Source organism: Lipomyces japonicus, assembly GCF_038497905.1.
Source record: "Lipomyces japonicus strain CBS 7319 unplaced genomic scaffold V1514scaffold_55, whole genome shotgun sequence".
Taxonomy (NCBI): Eukaryota; Fungi; Ascomycota; class Lipomycetes; order Lipomycetales; family Lipomycetaceae; genus Lipomyces; species Lipomyces japonicus.
The window spans coordinates 12,731-35,225 of NW_027117867.1; the positions used below are offsets into that span (position 1 = coordinate 12,731).

Sequence of the window (22,495 nt, forward strand, 5' to 3'; positions counted from 1 at the left end):
ACCATCTTCACCATTAAAACAATAAGTCTTGCTCTTTTTATTACTATACCTTTGCTGCTTCTTTCTTGAATAGCGGAACGGTTTAGTTGTAACAAAGTAATTTCATTTTGGCCGGGTAAAACCTGCAAATTGCAACCGTCGATGAATTTCATGAACGCAATGCGCATTCTCTATAATACTCTAGAGTACCCAGTGGACAAAACGTGCATGTTACTCATATGATAGCAAGATTCATAGGTGGCCTGGCACATCGCTTGAGTATCGTGAATTCTAGTCGGTTTACCAGGCATGCGCTTGATCATCATGGCCGGAAATTCAGCCAATGTTCAATCCGGTCAGCAGAAACTTCAACAACAGGTGCGCCAATAGCACCCAGTCAAATGCTGTACGACTTTACAAATCCCATTTTTCATGCCAGTCTTGACGCTCAACAAAATAAACGAGAAAACGAATTATTTGAACTTGTCGTGTTGCTCAGCGCTGCCGCTTTTACAAACACTCACAAGCAAATATCCATGGAACTCGAGCAAGATTCCGAATCCGCACTGGCTGCTTGGGCAAGGATCAATGCCATTCAACTTTCCAGGTTACAGAAATATTCATTAATACAACGCACAAGTACGACAAGCCGGAACGAATTTTATGAAACCGTGAAGGACCGTCGAATTGATGATTTCTCAAATTACTCCCCAGTCGAAACCGAAGCGCGTCACGCTCTCAAGGCTCCGTTATTATTTGACTGCATAAAAAAATTAGTTTCAATCTCGCAAGATGTCACGGTTACTAATCGAAATCGAGCCTCGGAAAACGAATCTCAGCTTCCGCAAATCAAATTTTTCAGAGGAACGCGTAACCTGGTCTGGACGGATTTCCCTGTGCCGCCAGAAGTGCTGACCAAGGAATCGTTTACTAAATATGTATGGGATATTACAAAACACTATTATGGCAAAGGTTGGTTAAGTTTTAAAAACGGCTTGGTCGAACAATTACTCGATCGAATGTTTGAAGATGACCAGGACTCGTTCGCAACCGTTTACACTACCGAAGCATTTAATTACGCCATGTCATTTTTCATGAGCTGGAGTCGATACCGAAAAGTTCGAGCACTCTTGGCAACCATGACTCGGCATGAAATCAAACCAAATTCGGATACGTTTAACATCATCTTCAGTGGCGGCTATCTTGAAAAATCTGATCAGGTTGTAATATTTGATCGACTTGAAATTTTCAGTTCGTATCTCGATCAAATGATTCGTTTTGGCATAACCGCAGATGAAAACACGTGGATATCACTTCTCAAAACCGTGACTGACTTGCACATGAAACTAGAAATTCTTCGCCAGATGCGGTTGCTTGGATTTAGAATTTCAGATGACGTGCTGCACAGTTTTGTGATTGATTGGACCGGCAAAATCGCGCCGGGTGATATCGCGCAGTTTGTGGAAGAAAATTGTTCGCACGTTTGCACGACAAAGACAATGAACGTGGTCATCCGCGCGTTGTTGGATGAACACAAGGTCGAAATGGCATGGAAATTTATGATGAATCAAAAAAAAATTGCTGGCATTAATGCAAACACAAACACGCTCAACCTTTTTTTTGCAACCGTGTGGAACATGTCCAGGCCGGATTGGATGCTGGGCATTTATTTTGCGTTTGTTTATGATTTAAAGATAAAGCCAAACGCTTACACGTTTCATTATCTCATCAAGGCAACACTTGCGAACGGGTTTTTTGAAAACGTCAACACCGTCTTGCAAATGTTGTACGCTGAGCTCGACAGGCTCGGGTTTGAATTGTTACCAAACACTCAGAAATTGATAACCAGAGCTGAAGGTTGGTTTAAAGCTTTTGGTCAGGCAAAGAGGTTGCCTGAGAATTACACTGCCAGTTTACGATCGCCCGTATCGAAAAAAATAATTCCCATTGTCTTTGGTACGAACCGTGTTTACGCGTACGAACTTTATTCATCTTCGCCGTACACGTTGTCATTACAAAAATTCATGGGCAAGCCAGAAAAGGCGTTGTGGAGAGCGTGCAGGATTAATTTGAAGTGGACAACAGAGCCAATCATTTTTTTAAACCACAAAACACACAGGGAACGATACATTGTCGCTCGTGCGTTGGGTACCCGAATAAGTCCACAAGATGTTACTGGCGTGGAATATCCAAACATGCGATCGCTGGTACCGCCGCATGCTTCAGAACACACCTTGGTTGACACCAGAACTGATGATGAAAAAATAAGCGATAAAGATATAATAAAGACCTTGATCCAGCAGTCAGCACATATTCGGTATCAGTTATTATTGGATTGGAAACCAAACAGGTTAAGACAGTTTCAAATGACATAATGAAATTGTGAATCAAAAAATTTGTAAATATAAACTGTATAAACGTTATGCCAATCATCATCAATGTACGCCTCATAGTTTTGCAAACATTGGCTTTTTTTTTTGCAATATCGAACTTGCCGCAACCTGCATGTCCTTTCCGATAGCAAACGCATTCCAAGCCGCCGTGTATGCTAATCCATCCGCAATCGAATGTTCGCGACTGTAATTAATCAATTTTTTACACCCCTGTACCGCGACCGGCGATTTTGATGAGATGCAGTCAGCAATTTCGAGCGCTTTCGCACGTGCTTGTTGCTTGTTCGGACAAACATACGACACGAACCCGTGATCCTTGGCTTCGGCGCAACCGAATTCGCGACCTGAAAACACAACGTCCTTGCACCAGCTTTGAGATTGCACAATCTTGGGCAAGCGTTGCAACGTGCCGATATCAGCCGCGATTCCGATATCGACCTCCTTGACAGAAAAACGCACAGTTTCAGTGCACAACCTGATGTCAGTGGCACACAAAATGTCGATGGCCAAGCCGTATGATATGCCATGGGCAACCGCAATCACGGGCTTGTTGCAATTCTCAATCGACGAAACCGCGTCTTGAAAATCTAAAATTGATTCACGTAAATACCATCGATCACGTTCTTGATCAAAATCATGAGTTTGATTATTAGTTTTTGCACCAATTTCAAGCACGTCTGGCGATAGTTCGAGCCCTGACGTGAATGCCGGCCCAGATCCGGACAGAATGATCACATTGACTGATTTGTTGGTAGAAAACGAGTTGAAAATATCGCGCAGCTCGGTATAAGTTCTTTAAGACTTGTTAATATTCACTTGAAAGAAAAAAAAAAAAATAATGACATTAGTGAATGCATCATCTACTTTTTGTTAAACGCGTTTAGCTTCTGGGGCCGATTGATTTCAACATGAGCCACGTTAGCAGCAGGAAAATCAATGTTGAAATGAGAATATGTCATTATTGCAGTTTTTTTATTTTCAAATTTAAAACAAAAATTATGTGTCAAAGCATTCAAATTTTTCATAAAGATCATCCTTGCCGAGTGGGAAATTGTGGGGTAGATGATGACGATGATGATGGGTCATGTCACGTGAAAGCACGGGACGCGGTGCGTGACAGCAAGGGCCAACCCCTTAAAAAGCCTCATTTTCGCGTTTGGTATTTGGACGCGTTCTTGTTCTTGTTCTGGTTCAGGTTCACGACCCTTGATCTCTATTTTTTTTTTCCAACTGTCTGACACAATAAATTTTGCAAAAAAAACAAAAAGAAAAAAGAAAAATGGCATCTATTGGGGTTAGTTTTAATGGCAAATGTATCTGCCAGATTGCACCTTTTTTTTTTTTACTGACTCGGCGCCTAGTTACATCGAAAGAAGAATCTCAAAAAAGGGATTCAATTCTGTATAATGGTGGCCGGCATATCAGGCACCGGCCGCACGACGTTTGTGAATACGCTATGTGGCAAGAACGTTCTTGATTCAGCTGCCGAGGAGCATTATACCGAGCCAAAGAATGCTCATGTCGATAAAGGCATCTCAATCAAGCCTGTTATAGTCGGTATGCTTTAAACAGATAAATAGATTACATTGCAACTTGTCTAATTATATTTTTATAGATTTGGATGAGGATGGTACTCGAGTGTCATTAACTATTGTGGATACTCCTGGTTTTGGAGATAACATTAATAACGAATCCAAGTAAGTAATTTATCTTGCATCAATATCACAGAATATTCGCTGATAAAATTTATCAGTTTTACGGAAATTATTGGCTACCTGGAAAGGCAATACGACGACATTTTGGCTGAAGAGTCTAGAATTAAACGCAATCCCAGATTTAGGGATAACAGGGTTCATGTGCTTCTCTATTTCATCACACCAACAGGCCATGGCTTGAGGGAACTTGATATCGAACTCATGAAGCGCCTGTCGGCTCGTGTTAATATTATTCCGGTAATTGCAAAAGCTGATTCACTCACGCCTGCCGAACTTGCCGAATCAAAAAAATTGATCATGGAAGATATTGAACACTACAAGATTCCCATTTACAACTTCCCATATGACATTGAAGAAGATGACGAACAGACAATTGAAGAAAATGCTGAACTTCGGTCCAGGTTGCCGTTTGCTATTGTTAGTAGTACCGAGATTTTGGATATTGGAGGACGACAAGTGAGGGCACGAAAATATCCTTGGGGGATTGTTGAAGGTAAATTCTCATTTTTTTTTTTGGTTTACAGACGACTGAAATTTTTTTAAAGTTGAGAATCCACGATACTCAGATTTCCTTCTCTTACGATCTGCACTACTGGGCTCTCATTTAGCCGATCTAAAAGAGATTACTCATGATTTTCTTTATGAGAACTATCGAACCGAACGTTTATCGAAAGGTGTCGATGTTCGTGTTGATTCAAGTCTTAACGCTGAAGAATTGGCAAATCAATCATACTTGCTCAAGGAAGAACAACTTAGACGGGACGAAGAAAAGCTTAAAGAGATTGAACTGCGAGTGCAACGCGAAATTACAGAGAAACGGCAAGAACTTCTTGCCCGTGAATATGAATTAAAGGAAATGGAGGCTCGTTTCACAAGAGGTTGGTTTTTTTTTTTTTTGTCATTCTCCAAACTAACTTTTTTTCTTTGCAGAATCAAGTGCGGCAACCGCATCTGCAGAAGAAGAACTTCACGAAGAAGAACCGAAAACTTGAAATTTTATTTTTTTTAGACATGACACTTGGCAACTGGAAACGCATACTTAATAAACATAATTTTTTTTTTTTTTTTAAAAAAAAACCACCAAAAGTTTGGAATTTGGCTCTCTTGTGTCGAATACGTCTCAGTAATTCAAAAGTAAATCTCATCATTTTAAAGCGACATTTTTTTTAAAAAAAATATTTAGGTAACGGTCTAATTATTTATCGTAATCGTTTTAAACCTAAATTGTTGAACATCAAGAAGTAAACTTGAAAATAAAGAGCAACCACTTGTAGCAGCAACTAATTACGATAAGCCTGCAATTAAAATCATTGATTGTACATCAATTTTTTTCTTTAAATATCAAGTTAACATTATTTAATGCGAAACATGTCTCTAATATTTTGATTACTGTTTTTTAACGGACTGATCTCCTTGCCAGATAAAAATGCTCTTTGAGCAACTGGTGCGGCTAACCGTGCCGTCCTTTCACTTTTAACATCTTCGTCGTCATCTTGATCAATCAACGTCAAACCTCTCGCCACTCCCAATTTCCTTTTTTTCTTTTTCTCCTTGGCGGGCCCGTTTTCGAGATCTTCTTGCACCAAAGCTGCAAGCGACAAGTCCCTTGAACTTACAGACTTGTCTGCTGCTGTGAGTTCGGGTACTCGTTTACCAGCCAATAATTCAGGTCCGGAATTTTGTGACGGTGCACCCGCAGGGCTCAACAATTTTGTATTCGCCTGCCGTCTCAAAAACGGAGTCATTGAGAAAGCAGATTTTTCCAACAAATTTTCAGGCTTCGCATTCCTTTTGGCATTCCTGTGATCAATTTTTTCTCGAGGCGTGAATAACAGAGACAATGACTGATTGCCTTCCGCGTCCTTCTTTTCCGCGTTGTCGTTTAATCCTGTCGCACTCATCCTTGTCTTGGCATGAACCTGATTTTTGGACTTTAACAGTTCCCGTTCAGCTTTGTCTTTTAACGAAGTCTGCCGAGTTAATTGCGCTTTTAATTGAGTGATTTGATTGTTAAATTTTTTTTCAATTTCTTTAAACTCTTTCTTGTCCGCTCGATCTACCGTGTCACGTTCTTTCGCCTGCTCTTTCTCCTTTAAAACTTTTTCTTTTTGTAATTCCGAAACCTGTTTCTCAAGCTCTTTCAATTTTGCTGTTGATTTTAATATTTCCAACTCATTAGATTTCGTTAATTGATCAATCTGTTGCTCCAACACTTTCGTGTTGGATTTTAAAACTTTTAATTGAGACGCAGACTCTTCTCCGTTTTCCAACCTCGCAGTCAATTCCAAGATTTTTCTAGACATTATGGTTTTTTCTTGCAAATAATCAAGATAATCATTTTCCGCACTTCTAAGACCTTTAATCTCGGCATTCAACCTCTTAATTTCTCGTTCAGCCTGGGCATGATTCACACGAATATTATCAAGATCGTGATCATGTTCGCCCTTTACAAGTTCTTGATTCTTTAGCAAATTTTGCAACGTGGCAATCTCTTCATTTTTAATTTTTAGTTCTGCTTTTAATTTTGATATAACGTGCATATGTTCATGTAAAGAATTTTGGCAAACTTCAAGGTCCATCTTGTGAGCAATCTCTCTATCAACCGCAGCATTCAATTTTGCTTGCAAGTTTTCATTAACTTGTTCAAAGCAAACAATTTTTATCTGCAATGACCGAACCTGGTCTTGAACTGCATGTGACTGGGTCTCTTGGATTGCCAATTTGTAGCGTGCATCGAGTAATTCCAAGGACTTTTTAAAAAAAAAATCGTTATTAACCGCAAAAAATAATAAAATAATAATAATAATAATAATCGCAAATACTCACCTCATTTATAATATCCATTACCTATAAATTTTTGTTTAATCAGATAATTGAAATGGCTGTTGTAAATGTTACTCCCTGCACTGTTGTTTGTTTTGAAAATAATGTGTACGCGATTGTTTTTTGTTGTCGTACGTCATGCCGGGTAATGATGATAATTCGGGCACCGAGCCACAAATTACAATATCCACGAATAAAAAATATACAGATTAAAGGAAATATGATCTGATCTAGAATTATAGCCCCTACAGGACCAATTATTATCAAAGATCATAGTTGCAGCTGTGCGGTCGCGCGGTTTTTCCACTTCAATTTTAATTCCAAACGTTTACAATGTTTCTAGTCAAAAATTAAGGGAGTCAGGATATGATGGATAATTTAGATAAATTGAACACATCGACAAGCTTATGGGAACGTTCGAATTGCCTGAGAGTTTCTTGACTACATGGAAGGCAGAATCTGACTTGGAAGAATTCAAGGTCGAGAGACGTCTTCTTCCTCTTAAGTTACTAATTGCAGAGCCACGAGATGTTGGACATGCAAGGATGCGTTGAGCGGAAAAGATATGTTGCAGGTTTTTATGAACGTTGATGGGTACAGAAAAGGTATTTGTCATTATGCAGCTTTCTCGGCAGCTCAAATAACTTGCTGCTGCTGCCCGACCGCCGAGAAAATCCATGACGAAAGTGTACATTCAATTCCATGATGCTGCTTTGAAGTATTCGTTTTATGACGGCTTTAAGGTTGAAAATCAGGCATGATATTGCCAGATTAGGGCGGCTGGCGGATCACCAATCTACCGCTGACGCAGCGATCGTGGCCGAGAGCAATAGGGTACAGTCAGACAACGAACCCCCCCCCTTCGACCCTTCGCGGAGCGTTTCACCAACCCCGATCTTAGGCGGCTGTTCAATACTAGGAAATGTTCCGGTCCCGAGCGCATGCAGTCGGGAAATTGCATGCTTGCATCAACACGCCAAGGCCGCAGCGTGTCGGTGAAGGAATGTGCTAAGCGGTCAGAACAGGGGCTTTTTGGGATCTGGACAGGGAGATCATTTGAAAGTGGATTGTCCTTTAAACGGGAGACGCCAGTAGATGCGGGGAACGTCCTACTGCTGCGAATGGTTAAATTGTTCGGGAATCGAGCGTTGTGTCTAGACCTAAATATTTTAACTTATATTGGCTGCATGCGAAAGCTTAAATTGATTGCGGAGCAATAAACTCCTTGATAGACACAAATTTCGTGACGGCAAATAAGTTAGAAACAGAGCCCATGGTACCACCTAAGGTGATCTAATTAGCGGAGAGATACCTGGTAAAGGCAGATTGGAAGGTGTTGGCACGAGTCCGTGTCGCCAGAAGACAACAAGAGATTAACTTGATCGTAACAAAGTTACATCATTCGGACGTAAACCTGGGTTCATTAATATTGCTGGAAAATACAATCTAATCATCAACTGGAAGGAAAGATCAATTACCTTTTCGAAAGAAGGAGAAGCAATGGAAGCAATTGGTTTGAACGCCATGCTGCACCATGACAGATCAGCAACAAGCCAAAAACAAGAAGAACACCCAAGGATAATCACAAAGTGTTATAAGGATTTAAAGGAAGCATTTTCAAAAACAAGAGCGGATCCCGCGAAGAGAGTACTGCAGAACGTGAAATTACCGAAGCCACGGATCTATCGCTTTGGCCGAGCCTGAGCTAAGGATATTGAAAGAATATATCGATCAAAATTATAAGAAGGGTTTTACTTGCAGATCACAGTCACCCTACAAGCTCGGCCATTGATCTTTGTGCTAAAAAAAGAACGGAAGTCACCGTTTTGAAATTGATTATCGTGGACTAAACGCGATAACAGTCAAGAACGCTTACCCATACCCGTTGATCAGTGAATTGTTAAATAGACGTGTAAAACTTGGTGAGAATTTGCAGAGCGTTATGGCCATTTTGAATATCGAGTTATGCACTGGGGCTGGTAAATCACATTGTGTATCTCGATGATGTTTTGATCTGGCCATGTGCGTGACCTGACAAACTAGAATATCATCTCTTTCCTATCGGTGGTCACGACTTTTAAAATTTGTGCGCTTAAGGCTTGTTAAACTGCCGAGTTGGATTGCCGCCAAGGTTATGGAGGATATACGTCTTTGTGGGTTTCTATCTCCATTGAATGATGCCAATCTTCGATTTAACTTTTGATCAGTACATTGCAAATCTGATCTGGCAGCTGAAAGTCCAAAACGGTATGAGCTTGCCGGCGCCGATGGGAAATAGACTGGCATGGTGGGTTATGAAATTGCCAATCAATTTTTTTTAAAAAAGAGATGTGCAATCATGGAAAAGCAGTTGATGACACACCGTTGAGTAACCTGATTCATTGTCCATCATGTCTTGCGGTTCCTCCATTTCAGGCATCGCGCTCTCCTCAGACAAATATTTCTGCTTTTCTGTATCCTCATTCATCCCAGGAATACCATTTGCAACGTAAACATTGTTCTAGATTTCTGATATCTTTTTACATTATGGCCATTAATTTCATTTTCTGTACGTTGAAAATGATTTACCGGAACCGCTTGGGGTGACTCAACCACAGGTAGGATGCGCCTCGGTTATAGGCGGATGCGCAAATTCTGAATAACTAAACCAAACCTGCAGTGATCAAGCTCAAAATGACTTAAAATAATTATGGTATAACTTCAAAAAAGCTCGGCAGAGCAAAAATGATACAATGTGTTATTATCATCTGTGAACTCCTCTGTCAAACAATTTTAAATGGAACATTCTTGGCCATTTACTGTAATAATTTCGATTGCTCAAATGTGAGTATTTCAAACAATTTGCCCATCATTATGACGTGTTTTAAACATCATTTCTAATCCATAACTTGTAATGTTTGTTCTAAGAACAACGCTTTAAACGTATCTCAAATTCGTAGATTCTTGGTGAGTGCTACTTCTAAAATGGCGCTGAACATGGGCGCTTGGCATCAATCCTGGCTGTATGTGATACATCCCAGACTAAAGCTCAAATGAACCTTAAAATTGACATGTTCAGTAACGCAAGCAGGATCTTGAATTCAAAAAACCGAAGCAAGTCAAAATTGTGAAAAAATTAAAATGATCTGTGTGTTTAATTGTTTGCTCTACGTATTTATTTAAATTATTTGTAATATTCTGACGTTAGTTTGGCTGATAAATCATCATAAATGGATAACCAGAATATATATTGAATGTAAAGATTTTTGGTTCGTGATGTGTAACACGTAACTTTGAATTGAATTAGTTTTTTGGCACTTAATGACGTCGTTGCTATTGTAATATTATAACATGGATATGTACGATATGATTGTAATGATTGGTTTCTATTTAAAATAAAAAAAAAATGCGCCACAAGTTTGAAATATTCCGTTCTTAACCAATGACTAGCTTATCGTCAGTGGCAAACTCGTACTCTGGAATTTCCAGGTTGAGCGGAGCTGGTCCTCTTCTAATTCTGCCAGCTGTAAGGAAGAAAGTTAGCAACAAAGAAACAAAAAAATCAAATGCATAAAATTGAATAGAGACGCCATGATCTTAAAAAAAATAACTTCAAAACCGGAAACTTACAGATATCGTAGTGAGAACCATGGCAAGGGCAGAACCAACCGCCGAAATCACCAGACTCGCCAATGGGCACACAACCCAAATGGGTGCACACACCCAACATGACAAGCCAGTCGGCTTTCTTCACACGTTCCTCATCGCTTTATAGGCCATGGTTAGCGTAAATATAAAAAAAAACAAATAAAGACATAAGATGTGTCCAATATCAAGGTCGTGCTAATACATACGACTGAGGATCACGAAGGGAGGAAACATTGACAGCTCTGGCCTCATCTATTTCATGAGTGGTTCTGTGACGGATCTGAGTGATAATAGTTAATATGCATTCCGTCTGCCATGTATATGAGCTGAGCATTGTGCAAACTTACGAAAACGGGCTTGCCACGCCACCTATTAATGGGCGGTTAATGATCTGTCACCATTCTTTCATATTCTGCTTTAACATACTTGATAATCACGTTCTTTCCCTCGGGAATAGTGCTAAGGTCGACCTCAACTTTGGCCAAGGCCAAAACATCAGAGGAAGCAGCCATGTTGGAAAGGAAATCTGTTCATCACCCAGTTAGACCCTGGTTCACATCACATTTGTTCACCTATTGAAGGAAAAAAAAAAAACCAGAATATGCTTCGCATTACCTTGAACAGTAGCCTTGGCTGAAGCGGCACTAAGAAGACCAAGCGAACCAATCATGAAGTATGAATACACGCGAGACTTGTCATCGCCTTTGCCGCTCTTGGCGTAATGACTAAAGTCAGGCACCTTGTATGTGTTTTCGATGTATGGACCCTGGGAAGCCAGTCTTCGCTGGTCTAATTGTAATAGTTAGCTCACAATTCTCAATCTGCCATTGTCGTCTTCATTTGTTTTGATGATTTTTTTTTCCCGTTGAACCAGTCCATTAGTGCTTGTCCAATTGGTTTCAATTCTTTCGACATGTGCGTAGATACGCTAAATAGCACACCCAACTTCATCTGAAACAACATGGCTCGCGTGTTTAACGTTTATTAAATCAAATGATAGCACGTACCGAACGAAACCGCAGATCTGGTGACGGGTCTAACCACCGCACTGCATGACAGGCGAGAAGATAGTGTAGACGAAGTTGACCTAAGCATTGACGCAGACATGGCTGATGTTCTTCCTATTTAATTGACAAAATTGAAAGGAAAAAAAAATAGGGAAGACTATGTGAGTCGGGGAATATTAAAAAAAATAATAAGATGTTTTAAGCGCAAAAGTGAAAAAACGGAGTGAGCGACTCGGAAGCCAGAGAAAACCGCCAATTCGCGGGTTGTGATTGGCTGAACGCAAGCCCGCGCTGTGGCTGCAAAATATTCATGAAATCCAATTAATTTATTATACAATTCATACAAAAACTAATAATGACCCCTACTGTACAACTCATCTAGCACGATCAATCTGTGCCCCATTAACTCTCATCCATCGATTCCGGTTCCGGCACCGGCTCGGGGGACTCCTCCTCAAGCGAGCTGGCCGTCGCCTCGGCATCGTAGCTCAGAATCGGTGCAATCGGAACTTGCGTATTAGTTTCGTTTGTGTGCACAGGTTGTGGACCATCTTGTGAATCACGTTGAGTGAAAGTGTCGTCGCTATATTTTTCAAGCCGCCTACTCCGTTCTTTAAGTACTTTTCCTAGCGGTACGGTTCGTGGAATCACATCTGTGTCTTGTCAGAACCAAAAAAAAAAAAAAAAAAATATGCCGGGTTCCATCGTACCTGAAAGAAATTCAAGTTCTTCTGTCCTATGAACTGCGTTGGCTATAATTACATATATATATGAGTACTTAAGCAAAAGTCCTGCTTCCAAGACCAGCGTACCTAAATCTTTGTACTGCAATCCTTTCCTCTTATCCGCTTTTGCCATCTGTGATCCCTGTTCACAAATAAACTGGATAAATAGTTCCTATGTAATATTAACCGTTGCTCCCTGTTTTTTTGGTGACAGTTGACATTGGGACTTCGCTCTTACCGTCGCGATCGTGACCGCATAGGCAGCACTGTTTGAACATGCTCGAACGTCTTCGTCCAACTTGATGATCCGCTTAACTCTGGACAGAGGAAGTCCTGTTGTTGGACTTGTGCTTGCAGGTTTCTTCTTCACGGCATTGGCCGCACTCTTAAGCCATGACGTACTAGACTGTGTCTGGCTATAATTGCCGATAGGCTGGTCAATTATTTCCACGTCGACTTGGCCGGAACCTTCTGTGTTAGAGATGTCAATCGTACTTGAACTTTCGTTCGTATCATTTATTTCTATCGTTGTCATTCCCAAAACTGGTTTTGTTTGTTTAGATACCGTGTAATGTATATTAAATCTGTGATTTTCTTTTTTTTTTTTTGTATGACGAATTTGGGGCAGGTATTTATTTGTTGAACGCGTTTGACATAGACATCTCTAGTATATAGTATTGGATGAGTTCAAATTTGCAGAGTTTATAAATTTCACAAGTCCATGCCCACAATTCATTTACAGCTCGTCAAAACAAAGAATACAATTCGTGCACAGTTACATTCCATTCAATAATTTTACTATAGTATTGATATAAATTTGCAGCTCATAACGCGTAAAAATCCGCCGAACGCGTCTAGAGAACGGCCAGTGTCACCCAACGCAAGCACGTGCTCAAATTTTCAAACAGGCCTTCATTCGTATCGGCTTATTAAGGTCGGCCAAGTTGCCGTGAGCGTCAATGTATCAAAAATTTGTAGCATTATGGCCGATAGCTCAGATCTGGACCGAATCGCAAAGATTAAACGGTACGAAGATTTTTCGACCATAGGTAAGGAAGAAGCAAAAAATGGGTTTTAATTGTGTTGATTTGTAAAAAAAATATTTAATAATTGAAAACGGTAGATTGGGTTCAAGATGCAGCACGAGAGCAATTGCGCAGGCGAATAAAAAAATATAAACAATTTCAATATGGCACTACAAGGACGGCAAAACTTATTGATTATTTAAAAATTGGGTATGAATCAATTCAAGGTTGGATAGTGGTTAGCGCCATTGGAGTTACGATTGGCATTATTGCCGCGTTGCTAAACATTATTACCGAATTTTTGGCGGACATCAAATTGGGTTATTGCACTACCGGGTTTTATCTTAATGAGAGTTTTTGTTGTTGGGGAGCCGAGTCTGGTGAGGTTTTGCCGGTAAAAAAAAAAAAAAAGGAAATGGTTCACTAACATAAGCGATGTTGAAAAACAGGTTGTCCGGAATGGCATCGATGGTCATCATGGGGTCCGATAGATTATTTCATTTTTGTTGGATTTTCAGTTTTTTTCGCTACCGAAAGTGCATTTTTGGTAAAATCGTACGCACCTTATGCAGCCGGATCAGGTATTTCCGAAATCAAATGTATCGTGTCCGGTTTTGTTATGAAAGGCTTCCTTGGTGCTTGGACTTTGGTAATTAAATCTTTGGGGTTGCCGCTCGCCATTGCTTCTGGTCTTAGCGTCGGCAAGGAAGGTCCCAGCGTGCATTATGCCGTGTGTACGGGCAACGTGATTGCCAGGATGTTTGCCAAGTATCGCCGCAGTGCGGCCAAAATGAGGGACATCTTAACCGCATGTGCTGCCACCGGAGTTGCTGTTGCGTTTGGTAGTCCAATTGGTGGAGTACTGTTCTCTTTAGAAGAAATCTCATCCGATTTCAGTCTTTCCACCATGTGGCGAAGTTATTTCTGTGCGCTTGTTGGGACCGCCACGTTAGCAGCCATCAACCCGTTCCGAACCGGCCAACTTGTAATGTTTCAAGTACATTATGATCGTGATTGGCATTTTTTCGAAGTTGTTTTTTTTATAGTTTTGGGCATATTTGGTGGCGTGTATGGAATCGTGATTCGAAAATTTTTCTTCTTGGTTCAATCGTTCCGTAAGAAGCATCTTGCCAACTATGCCATATCTGAAGCTGCTACGCTTGCATGTATAACCGCAATGGTGTGCTATTTTAACAAGTTTTTAAGAATCGACATGACTGAGAGCATGGAAATTTTATTCAAGGAATGCGAAGGCGATGAAGATTATTACGGATTATGCGAGCCTTCTAAGCGGCGCGAGATGATCTTGGCACTGTTTGGTGCGACCGTGATCCGATCGAGTTTTGTTATTATCTCTTATGGTGCTAAAGTGCCTGCTGGAATTTTTGTACCTTCCATGGCAGTCGGCGCATACTTTGGCAGGCTCGTCGGTATCGTGGTGGAATCTCTTCACGCTGCTCATCCTGATGCCGGGTTTTTCATTGCATGTAAAGGCCAAGACGTATGCATCACGCCCGGCACGTATGCGTTTTTGGGTTCTGCGGCTGCGTTATCTGGCATCATGAACATCACAATCACGGTGGTCGTGATCATGTTTGAAATCACGGGCGCGTTAACTTACATCGTGCCTTCCATGATCGTGGTCGGAGTAACCAAGATTATTAATGAAAAATTTGGCAACGGTGGTATTGCTGATCAAGCGATTTGGTTTAACGGATTTCCGTTTTTGGATAGCAAGGAAGAACACGTGTTTAACGTGAGCGTAGCCGAAGCCATGATTCATGATGTCAAAGTTTTTGTTTCTCATGGAATGTTGTTGCAAGATGTTGAACAATTACTAGCGACCGCCAAATGTGGTGGCTTCCCGATCGTGGATGACATGTCGTCGATGGTCTTGACCGGATATATTGGCCGTGTTGAGATTCAATATGCAATCGATCGGGCGAAAAATTCAAGCAACGTTCGGCCGACTTCGTCATGTTTTTTTACAACACCAGATCAGAAGCCGATTCGATTGTCACGAATATCAGCATTCACGTCATCGACACCTGCATCAACAACATCAACATCAACAACAACAACAACAGTAGCTGCAGCAAACGAAGTAGATATTGGATTAGCTAGTGGTAGTTCAGCTGGTAACGAAACCATCGTGTCACCGTCACTCAGGTCATCTTCATCAACGTATCTGGCACAAAATTTCGACATTGAAGCGGGCAATGTTGCCTGTTCGGCTGCGACAAACGGGGTGAGCACGATAAGTGCAAACGAATCCGGCGATAACGTGCACATTGAATTTGCCCAGTTTATTGATTTCACGCCAATCACGGTAAATCCAAAGTTCCCGTTGGAGACCGTTATGGAATTGTTTATGAAGATTGGGCCTAGCGTTATTTTGGTGGAGTATCAGGGTAAATTAAAAGGTCTTATTACTCCAAAAGATTTGCTTAAATATCAATTTAACAAGCATTAGAATTAGATATAACGTTTTGAATGTATTATGTGTAAATGTTTTTCTTTATTGGGAAGGGTTAGACTGTATAATAAGTTGTCATATTGAATGGAAAATTTTGATTAATAACTCGCATGTTTTGCATTTTTATTCCAAAAAAAATAATAATAAATAAATAAATAAATAAAAGTTTAGATGTTATATCAATCTATAAATGTACAGTTAGATTCCAAGTTACTTTGCGTGATGAGTTGCTTCAATGTTCTTGTTCTCGATGGCACTCTCAAGCGTGATCTCGCCCTCAACAATGGCCTTGATCTTTTCATGAATATCCTTGTAGGTATGAAAAACATGGTAGGGAATTCCTTCACGTTCGCAGTACGTGATAAGATCACGACCGACCTTGGCAAACAGCAAGTCGGTCTCTTCTGCAGCGGAAAGATCGGACACGCCATCGCCAGCGTAAAACAAAGTCGGTCGTTGATCCTTGGGCAAGCTTGAATACGGCTTAATGCATCGGGACTTGTCGTGGCCGAATCCGGATTCGTCACGGTATACAATGTCCCATGATCCGTCATCGTTAATCTTGACGTCGTTGGCCACGATCTCGATATCGTCGGCGGCTTCTTGGCCAACCAGTTTAGTCAACAAAGCATGAATCACCGGCTTCATGCCACTTGAAACAATAATGATCGGAATGTCCGAAGCCTTGGCCCATTTGTAAAAATCAGCAAATCCAGGATCAAGTCTGATATCTAAGTAAAAAATTTAACAAACATGGTTAGCCATGAATCTCAGAACAAGGCGGGCGAAAGCACTATGATATTTAAAAAAAAAAAAAAAAAAAATTACTTTGTTTCAGATACTCAATGCACTCTGGGAATGGCTTGTGGACCGAGTCAAGCATGTCTTTAAACGCATCCCTAAATAAGTTTTAATAAAAAAACTAATTTTTGCAAATTGATCAGCACAACGAAGGCCCATTTGCATACCTGAACGTCCACCGACCTTCCAACACTTCTAGGTTGAGTTCTCGCCGCCTCTTTTCGCCATATCCAAGATTATCAGTCATGAAATCATTGGAATCCTAATAAACATAAAATTTGTTAATACTGATACGTAATTAAGCAATTAATTTAAAATTTTTTTTTTTCATTTATTTAAAAACGCGGGGGAATGCAGTTATTATTAATCCACTCCAACGGAGACAAAAAGACTGAACGTCTCACGACGCTCAATACCAGCAATTTGTTTTTTAAATGGACAAAAACAAATTTCCTTCTTTTAAACAAGCCCCAGAGTGCAATAAACCACCAACACAAGCTCTTGCACGTAATAGATTTCAACTTACCTCAAGAGTGACTGTTCCATCCCAGTCAGTAAATAAAATGGCTTTGGATTCCGGAGTGGCTGGCATTGTGAGAGAGTGTAGTTGTAGTTGTTGTTGTTGTTGTTGTTGTTGTTGTTCGAAGCGTAAGAGATGGAAATTGCCTTAATTATTTTACATTATTTACTTTGAAATTGGCGACGGCGTTTGCTCCGTAAGGCCGGGTAATATCAAATTTATTTTAAGCTTTCAAAAACCAAACGTTAATAAACACGTGCGCTGGCAGTTATTATACGTTATGTAATTTCTTATTCTGTTCGAAAAGGCAATCCAAACCGCCGGGAGATAAAAAAAAAATAGACGTATAACGTATGGAATTATACGAATAACAAAAACAAAACGAGTATTATTTGAAATAGTAATTCCGGGTATTTGATCTTGCTCAATCAAGCTAACGCCTTGGTTCATTGTGAATCACGTTGCTGGTTTGGTTCCGTGTCCAAGTGCAACTGGGTATTATCCGGTGCATGGCAAGACAGCTGTTGGTCATCGGATGAGATCAGCGGGGTATGAACATTCTTTGGCTCGTATCTTGGATCCAGCATTTTTTTCCATGCCACGCTGCAATGCATTAGCGCGTCGGTTGGAATCTGTCGTCTTCTGCCAATGTTTGATCTCCATTTGACTTTTAATTCGCCGGTTTTCGAACTTGTATACAAGTAAGGCAACGGAATCAGTTCTATTAGCCACCATTTAATCGCCGCCATCGGTCCCTTGCCATGACTCCGACTGAACGAAAGCATGTCATGCGCAGGTGCCATGATGGTCTTGTAAAATTCTTTATCTGCCATGGAGGCAATAACCCCAGGCTTGAATCGCAAGCCCAAGCTTGCACATTCCTGAGTCATCCACCTCAAGCTCAATTCGCACAGCGAAGCACCGTTTGCCGTGTCTGCAGCACGCCATCCGCCACCAATGTCACCGTGATTACCTGGGAACCAGCATTCCACAATGTCACTGGCATTACGATCATTGCCAATCTTGTAAAGATTCTCTCTAAATTTGGCCCGTCGCTCGTCCACGCTTACAGCATGCCGAACATGAAGCGCATTAGAACTTGCGCCGTGAGGCATGGTCAACCCCGAGTTAATTACGCCGACCGCGCTCACGGTATCCCAAAGACCCAGAAAATGAATATTTACCGTATCATGACCAAACGTAGCTCGAAACTATAAAATTATTTGTTAAATTTGGTAGCTGCTGACTTAATTGCTTGTAAAGTTTATACCTCAGCCGTGAGCATGCATGGCCGACATGCCGGATTTGATGGCTGGCAGTTTTGCTCCCAGTTATTAAACAGCTGCCAGGCACATTCAACTAGACTTTCAGCTCCCTTGCCCAACAGTCCGACTTGGTCAATCATGCCGGACAAAACTCTGGCAATGAAAGCGCCGCGGCTGTAACCAAACATCCAAATGCGATCACCGGGTTCGTAATATCTTAAAAGAAAATGGTAACCGGACAAAACGTGATCCACAAACGAATATGCAATCGCAGAATCAATTCGAAGTAACAAACTTCTCCAGGTTGAGAGTAAAAAATCATGGTCATTATCCGTTGTCATGGATGATCCAATCCCGGCTGCAACATACTTGTATTAATTTTTTTTTTTTTTTTTAACAATTAAATCATCTTACGTTGATAGTAACATATCTGATTTGTAGTATTTTTTTCGAGCATTTGTAAAAGTTTTAAAAGATTAGACGGTGGCCTCTCGCCAAATTTGCTTCCGGTACCGTCAAAACAGAGAACGAGGTTTTTGCCTCGAAAGTCTGCACCGTTAGTGTTTGAAAATGATGCCATTGAAGGTTGTGTAAGGCTACTTCCAACCAACCAACCAGTCAGCAATCAGTTAATCAATCAATCAATCAATCAGTTGAAATAAAAATAATATGCCAGTTTTCGCTTTTTTAGGTATCTAGTGTGGCCTTATGTTAAACATAAATATTCCCGGTCCGTTTGCAAATAGAAAACGTTCTACCCGCGCAAGTCATTGGGCACTTGGCCAGCAGGAATAATCAATCATTCACCAACACTGGTATCATAGCGGCTACATTATAGTAGTCGGTTTACTGGTGATTGCCCATGCGCAATTGTATTTTTTTTTTCCTGTTCTCAATTCCGGTGGAGCAATGGTTTCTCTATCAGGCATAGCGCCGGAACAATTATACCTGCGGCGGGTTTCGAGGCCGACCTCAGAAGTGCGCAACTGGAAATTGAAATTGCTTGCGTTCTTTAATTATCATACGTACCTACACAGACTACTTGTTTAGAAGATTTACAATATTGAATAATGGCGCTTTTTGACTCAGATATTGCTAGTCCGTTCAGGATAGTCAATCTTGTAATTGGTTCTTTGATTGTAGGTTGACTGCCATGGCTGGTCAATGTTATAACAGCAACTAACCATGCATATAGGTGCTAGGTGGAATTGCTTCATTTTTTCCGTTAGGATTGTAAGTTGATTTCCTGCAATGCCATGCATGTGATTATAGTTTGCTAATCTTTTTTTTTAAACAGCCGATCGGTACGTTGACAACTTGTTGATTCATTAAGTTATGTTGTCGTTTTCTAAGTCGGGTTTGAGGTCATCATTGCAATTTACACAATTTTGTTTGGTTCACTTGTGATTCTTGCAGGTATTGATCAATTTTTTTGTATGATACATAGATATTAACAATTTTTATAGAGTTTTCATTGCCAAGTCAGATAGGACGGTATGCGTCTTTTCTTTTGTCATTCATTGGCCGTGGGCTCTGTAAGTGGTTCTCTTCCGGTAATGACTTTACACACTCTAATAGTTTTTTTTTATTCTTCAGTCTACATATTTTTGGGTGCCATTATTTTGGCTCCTGGTGCGTTAAGAATCGTTGCCGGCGCAGTAATCATTCTGTAAGTAATTGACTTCAACTTTTTAATGTTGACCAATTTTTTTGTCTAATGATCAATAGTGTCGGTGTAATTTTTGTTGTTCTCGAATTTACTCCTTCAATTGAACCTCCAACAAACATGCGCTCTGACGAGCCAGGATACGAAGCTGCCGTCGGTGACACTGTCTAGGACATATGAGATTCCCATTATATCAAAGCATCGAGACAATAATAACCTTGACTTTTGATTCACTACGCTTCCTTTTAGCCATGGGTGTACTATAGTAATCAATTTAGTCGGTTTGAGTGTATGGTATAATTTGTCTAGTGTATATTTTACTTTGTGTACCGCTATAAATGCATGAAAAACGAAAAAAAAAAAAAAAAAGAATGACAGAATCCTCGGAAAGTGAAGAAATTAAATTTTTTGTCTTCATCAACAATATATGTGCTGTTCTGCAAATAAAGTGTCATAAAAATCGTCATTGAATTCTGCCTCGACTTAATTTTTTTTTTTTTTTCATGATTTGCTTCAAACCTCTCTTTATTGAAGTGTTAATAGTTGAAAATTTATAATTAAACATGTAAGTTAAATAATTTTATTATAAAAGATTAGAATAATATTGGTGTTGGTCAAAAGAAAAAATTTTGGAAAAAAAAATTGAGCGCAGAAAAACGGCTTTATAGTAGTAGCCAGCCGAGCCGCACGTGAATAACAAAGACGACTTGATATCAGTAAATCAGCAGCCACTTGAACAACATATTTTGCCACTATGGAGCTTCCTGGGTTAAGCGGTACTGTCGAGGTATCAATCATTTTATTGATAAGCTGTTTTTCATAGTTTAGCTAATTTTTTTTTGAGTAGTCATCGGATGCTCCTCAAAAGGTAAACACTGTTGATTTAAAGCCTGAACATGAATGGCGATTCGAAGTCGGATTAGATGCCTCAGTTAAAGTAAAAGTAAGCCGAATTTTTTCAAGAATAATTTTTTTTTCATGTATAAGTTTAATGCTAATCATAAAACACGTCAAGATTCTTAGTGGGTTGGCAGAGATTTTTGGCACGGAGCTTGCAATTGGCAAGACATACACGTTCACGGGTACGAAGTCAAGTGTGTTCACATGGAAGGGCTGTAGAATAGAATGGTCCGGTACCGTGTTGACAGAATATACATCGGATGAAACTGTTATGGGAAGTTATGTTAATTTACATTTTGCATTGGAGAAATTACGCATCGAGGCCTCGTTTCGTGATGAACTTTTCCAGCAGTCCTTGGAACAAGAATTCGGTTCGGCCGGTCACAACGCAGTGCCGGTAGCGGCAGCAAATAAGTTACAATCTAAGGAAAGTGAGGGACCTAAAATATTGATAATTGGGCCAAGAAGTTCGGGCAAAACATCATTGGCAAAGATTTTGACCGCATATGCAGTAAAGTTATCACGGTCACCCATCGTTGTCAGTCTTGATCCCAAGCAAGGAATGTTAAGCTTGCCAGGTACGATCACTGCCGCCTCGTTTCAAAGTTTATTAGACGTTGAAGAAGAATGGGGGTCCAGCGAAACAACCGGACCAGTTCAGATTCAGTCAAAAAATCCAATTACATATTACTACGGATCTGATAATCCGGTTGATAACTTGCGATACTATAAAAAACTGGTTAACCAATTATCTCTCGTTGTTTCATCAAGAACAGCAGTGGATCATAAGACTAGAATATCTGGCACAATTATTGACGCGGCTGGAATCATTGATCCAGCAGTAGGTTACGAACTTATTGATGAGATCGTGTCAGATTTTGACGTAAAAGTCATTGTTACCATTGGTCATGAACGATTATATAATGACTTGTTAAAGAAATTTCAACCAAAGAAAAGCATTACAGTGGTTAAGGTCCCTCGATCAGGAGGAGTAGTTGAACATGATGCCGCATACCTCAGAGCTACTCAGCAACGTGCCATAAAGGAGTATTTCCATGGTTCTCCTAAAAATCCTCTTTCCGCATATACCATGACTATCGACAGCAATTTGTTAACTGCTTTTAAAATTGACGAACGTAAGTACTACAGTGCTGAATTGGATTTCAATAAAATTAACAATTTCTTTTTTTTTTTTCGCAAAGAATCACATCTAGTTGGGTCGTCGATATTACCAATCGGTTCCGATGAGGCAACCGCGCTGCCGCCATTAGTTAAAAAAATTAAAGTCAACACTGGTCTATCCAACGCGATCTTAGCCGTGTTATACGCCAAACCGAATGATTCTGAAGCTGATATCGCAGAAGCAAGCGTTATGGGGTTTATTGACGTTTTGGACGTTGATGAGGCAAAATCAAAACTAAAAGTTCTCACGCCCGTCCGGTCAAGGTTTCCTACCCAGGCTTTCCTTGCCGGCTCGTATCACTTTTTAGAATGAAACATTTCTTGTACTATATATATATAACTATAAAAACTTATTAATGTACAGTACCTCCAATATCTCTCTATCTTTCTA

General features: G+C 40.3%; 11 protein-coding genes across 11 annotated transcripts; 5 read left to right on the forward strand and 6 right to left on the reverse strand.

Moving 5' to 3' along the window:
- Positions 1-29: 29 nt before the first annotated feature.
- V1514DRAFT_183006 (uncharacterized protein) lies at positions 30-2,390 on the forward strand. The gene has a single exon (XM_066924603.1). It carries the CDS (start codon positions 219-221, stop codon positions 2,352-2,354), a length of 2,136 nt encoding a protein of 711 aa, XP_066781274.1. The 5' UTR covers positions 30-218; the 3' UTR covers positions 2,355-2,390.
- Positions 2,348-3,408, reverse strand: V1514DRAFT_337003 (ClpP/crotonase-like domain-containing protein; the record flags this gene model as incomplete). Its single annotated transcript, XM_066928610.1, has 2 exons — positions 2,348-3,165; positions 3,237-3,408. Coding segments are annotated over 2 exons (911 nt in total), but the record flags the coding sequence as incomplete, so codon positions are not given.
- A 110-nt stretch (positions 3,409-3,518) lies between these two features.
- V1514DRAFT_298517 (Septin-domain-containing protein) lies at positions 3,519-5,404 on the forward strand. The gene is made up of 6 exons (XM_066925493.1): positions 3,519-3,666; positions 3,734-3,929; positions 3,988-4,069; positions 4,126-4,580; positions 4,633-4,965; positions 5,018-5,404. Exons 1-6 carry the CDS (start codon positions 3,652-3,654, stop codon positions 5,077-5,079), a joined length of 1,143 nt encoding a protein of 380 aa, XP_066781276.1. The 5' UTR covers positions 3,519-3,651; the 3' UTR covers positions 5,080-5,404.
- Positions 5,239-7,092, reverse strand: V1514DRAFT_182703 (uncharacterized protein). Its single transcript, XM_066924602.1, has 2 exons — positions 6,914-7,092; positions 5,239-6,837 (listed from the first exon to the last, which is right to left on the reverse strand). The coding sequence occupies exons 1-2, from the start codon at positions 6,929-6,931 to the stop codon at positions 5,440-5,442; spliced, it is 1,416 nt and encodes a 471-aa protein (XP_066781277.1). The 5' UTR covers positions 6,932-7,092; the 3' UTR covers positions 5,239-5,439.
- A 3,232-nt stretch (positions 7,093-10,324) lies between these two features.
- V1514DRAFT_344737 (Rieske [2Fe-2S] iron-sulfur domain-containing protein) lies at positions 10,325-11,644 on the reverse strand (the record flags this gene model as incomplete). The annotated part of the gene is made up of 7 exons (XM_066929202.1): positions 10,325-10,413; positions 10,520-10,656; positions 10,744-10,817; positions 10,885-10,906; positions 10,964-11,063; positions 11,153-11,326; positions 11,545-11,644. 7 exons carry the CDS (start codon positions 11,642-11,644, stop codon positions 10,325-10,327), a joined length of 696 nt encoding a protein of 231 aa, XP_066781278.1.
- A 207-nt stretch (positions 11,645-11,851) lies between these two features.
- On the reverse strand, positions 11,852-13,060 carry V1514DRAFT_337014 (histone-fold-containing protein). The gene is made up of 4 exons (XM_066928611.1): positions 12,508-13,060; positions 12,357-12,441; positions 12,255-12,296; positions 11,852-12,197 (listed from the first exon to the last, which is right to left on the reverse strand). The coding sequence occupies exons 1-4, from the start codon at positions 12,802-12,804 to the stop codon at positions 11,947-11,949; spliced, it is 675 nt and encodes a 224-aa protein (XP_066781279.1). The 5' UTR covers positions 12,805-13,060; the 3' UTR covers positions 11,852-11,946.
- A 152-nt stretch (positions 13,061-13,212) lies between these two features.
- Positions 13,213-15,402, forward strand: V1514DRAFT_298529 (chloride channel; the record flags this gene model as incomplete). Its single annotated transcript, XM_066925494.1, has 3 exons — positions 13,213-13,318; positions 13,393-13,674; positions 13,744-15,402. Coding segments are annotated over exons 1-3 (2,007 nt in total), but the record flags the coding sequence as incomplete, so codon positions are not given.
- Positions 15,403-15,980: 578 nt separating this feature from the next.
- On the reverse strand, positions 15,981-17,163 carry V1514DRAFT_322145 (HAD-like domain-containing protein; the record flags this gene model as incomplete). The annotated part of the gene is made up of 4 exons (XM_066926098.1): positions 15,981-16,501; positions 16,599-16,669; positions 16,739-16,833; positions 17,098-17,163. 4 exons carry the CDS (start codon positions 17,161-17,163, stop codon positions 15,981-15,983), a joined length of 753 nt encoding a protein of 250 aa, XP_066781281.1.
- Positions 17,164-17,294: 131 nt separating this feature from the next.
- Positions 17,295-19,283, reverse strand: V1514DRAFT_337020 (uncharacterized protein). Its single transcript, XM_066928612.1, has 3 exons — positions 18,771-19,283; positions 18,362-18,714; positions 17,295-18,302 (listed from the first exon to the last, which is right to left on the reverse strand). The coding sequence occupies exons 1-3, from the start codon at positions 18,934-18,936 to the stop codon at positions 17,538-17,540; spliced, it is 1,284 nt and encodes a 427-aa protein (XP_066781282.1). The 5' UTR covers positions 18,937-19,283; the 3' UTR covers positions 17,295-17,537.
- A 45-nt stretch (positions 19,284-19,328) lies between these two features.
- On the forward strand, positions 19,329-20,636 carry V1514DRAFT_337023 (Golgi apparatus membrane protein TVP15). The gene is made up of 7 exons (XM_066928613.1): positions 19,329-19,495; positions 19,552-19,589; positions 19,654-19,660; positions 19,721-19,772; positions 19,823-19,891; positions 19,953-20,025; positions 20,085-20,636. The coding sequence occupies exons 1-7, from the start codon at positions 19,427-19,429 to the stop codon at positions 20,191-20,193; spliced, it is 417 nt and encodes a 138-aa protein (XP_066781283.1). The 5' UTR covers positions 19,329-19,426; the 3' UTR covers positions 20,194-20,636.
- Positions 20,564-22,477, forward strand: V1514DRAFT_337027 (Pre-mRNA cleavage complex II protein Clp1-domain-containing protein). Its single transcript, XM_066928614.1, has 5 exons — positions 20,564-20,587; positions 20,691-20,809; positions 20,870-20,965; positions 21,038-22,058; positions 22,125-22,477. The coding sequence occupies exons 2-5, from the start codon at positions 20,777-20,779 to the stop codon at positions 22,415-22,417; spliced, it is 1,443 nt and encodes a 480-aa protein (XP_066781284.1). The 5' UTR covers positions 20,564-20,587; positions 20,691-20,776; the 3' UTR covers positions 22,418-22,477.
- The last annotated feature ends 18 nt before the right edge of the window (positions 22,478-22,495 follow it).

Excerpts from the sequence above, each read along its gene's own strand:
- V1514DRAFT_183006 (XM_066924603.1), top strand. The coding sequence starts at position 219 with ATGATAGCAAGATTCATAGGTGGCCTGGCACATCGCTTGAGTATCGTG.
- V1514DRAFT_298517 (XM_066925493.1), top strand. Across the intron at positions 3,930-3,987 it reads AATCAAGCCTGTTATAGTCG|ATTTGGATGAGGATGGTACT; the intron begins GTATGCTTTAAA and ends ATATTTTTATAG. Across the intron at positions 4,070-4,125 it reads AACATTAATAACGAATCCAA|TTTTACGGAAATTATTGGCT; the intron begins GTAAGTAATTTA and ends AAAATTTATCAG.
- V1514DRAFT_337014 (XM_066928611.1), bottom strand. The coding sequence starts at position 12,804 with ATGACAACGATAGAAATAAATGATACGAACGAAAGTTCAAGTACGATT. Across the intron at positions 12,297-12,356 it reads ATTGCAGTACAAAGATTTAG|CCAACGCAGTTCATAGGACA; the intron begins GTACGCTGGTCT and ends ATGTAATTATAG. Across the intron at positions 12,198-12,254 it reads AGAACTTGAATTTCTTTCAG|ATGTGATTCCACGAACCGTA; the intron begins GTACGATGGAAC and ends GACAAGACACAG.
- V1514DRAFT_337020 (XM_066928612.1), bottom strand. The coding sequence starts at position 18,936 with ATGGCATCATTTTCAAACACTAACGGTGCAGACTTTCGAGGCAAAAAC. Across the intron at positions 18,715-18,770 it reads TCAGATATGTTACTATCAAC|CCGGGATTGGATCATCCATG; the intron begins GTAAGATGATTT and ends AGTATGTTGCAG. Across the intron at positions 18,303-18,361 it reads CATGCATGCTCACGGCTGAG|TTTCGAGCTACGTTTGGTCA; the intron begins GTATAAACTTTA and ends ATAATTTTATAG.
- V1514DRAFT_337023 (XM_066928613.1), top strand. The coding sequence starts at position 19,427 with ATGGCGCTTTTTGACTCAGATATTGCTAGTCCGTTCAGGATAGTCAAT. Across the intron at positions 19,496-19,551 it reads TTGTAATTGGTTCTTTGATT|GTGCTAGGTGGAATTGCTTC; the intron begins GTAGGTTGACTG and ends CCATGCATATAG. Across the intron at positions 19,892-19,952 it reads ATTCATTGGCCGTGGGCTCT|TCTACATATTTTTGGGTGCC; the intron begins GTAAGTGGTTCT and ends TTTATTCTTCAG.
- V1514DRAFT_337027 (XM_066928614.1), top strand. The coding sequence starts at position 20,777 with ATGGAGCTTCCTGGGTTAAGCGGTACTGTCGAG. Across the intron at positions 20,966-21,037 it reads ATGCCTCAGTTAAAGTAAAA|ATTCTTAGTGGGTTGGCAGA; the intron begins GTAAGCCGAATT and ends AAACACGTCAAG. Across the intron at positions 22,059-22,124 it reads TGCTTTTAAAATTGACGAAC|AATCACATCTAGTTGGGTCG; the intron begins GTAAGTACTACA and ends TTTTTCGCAAAG.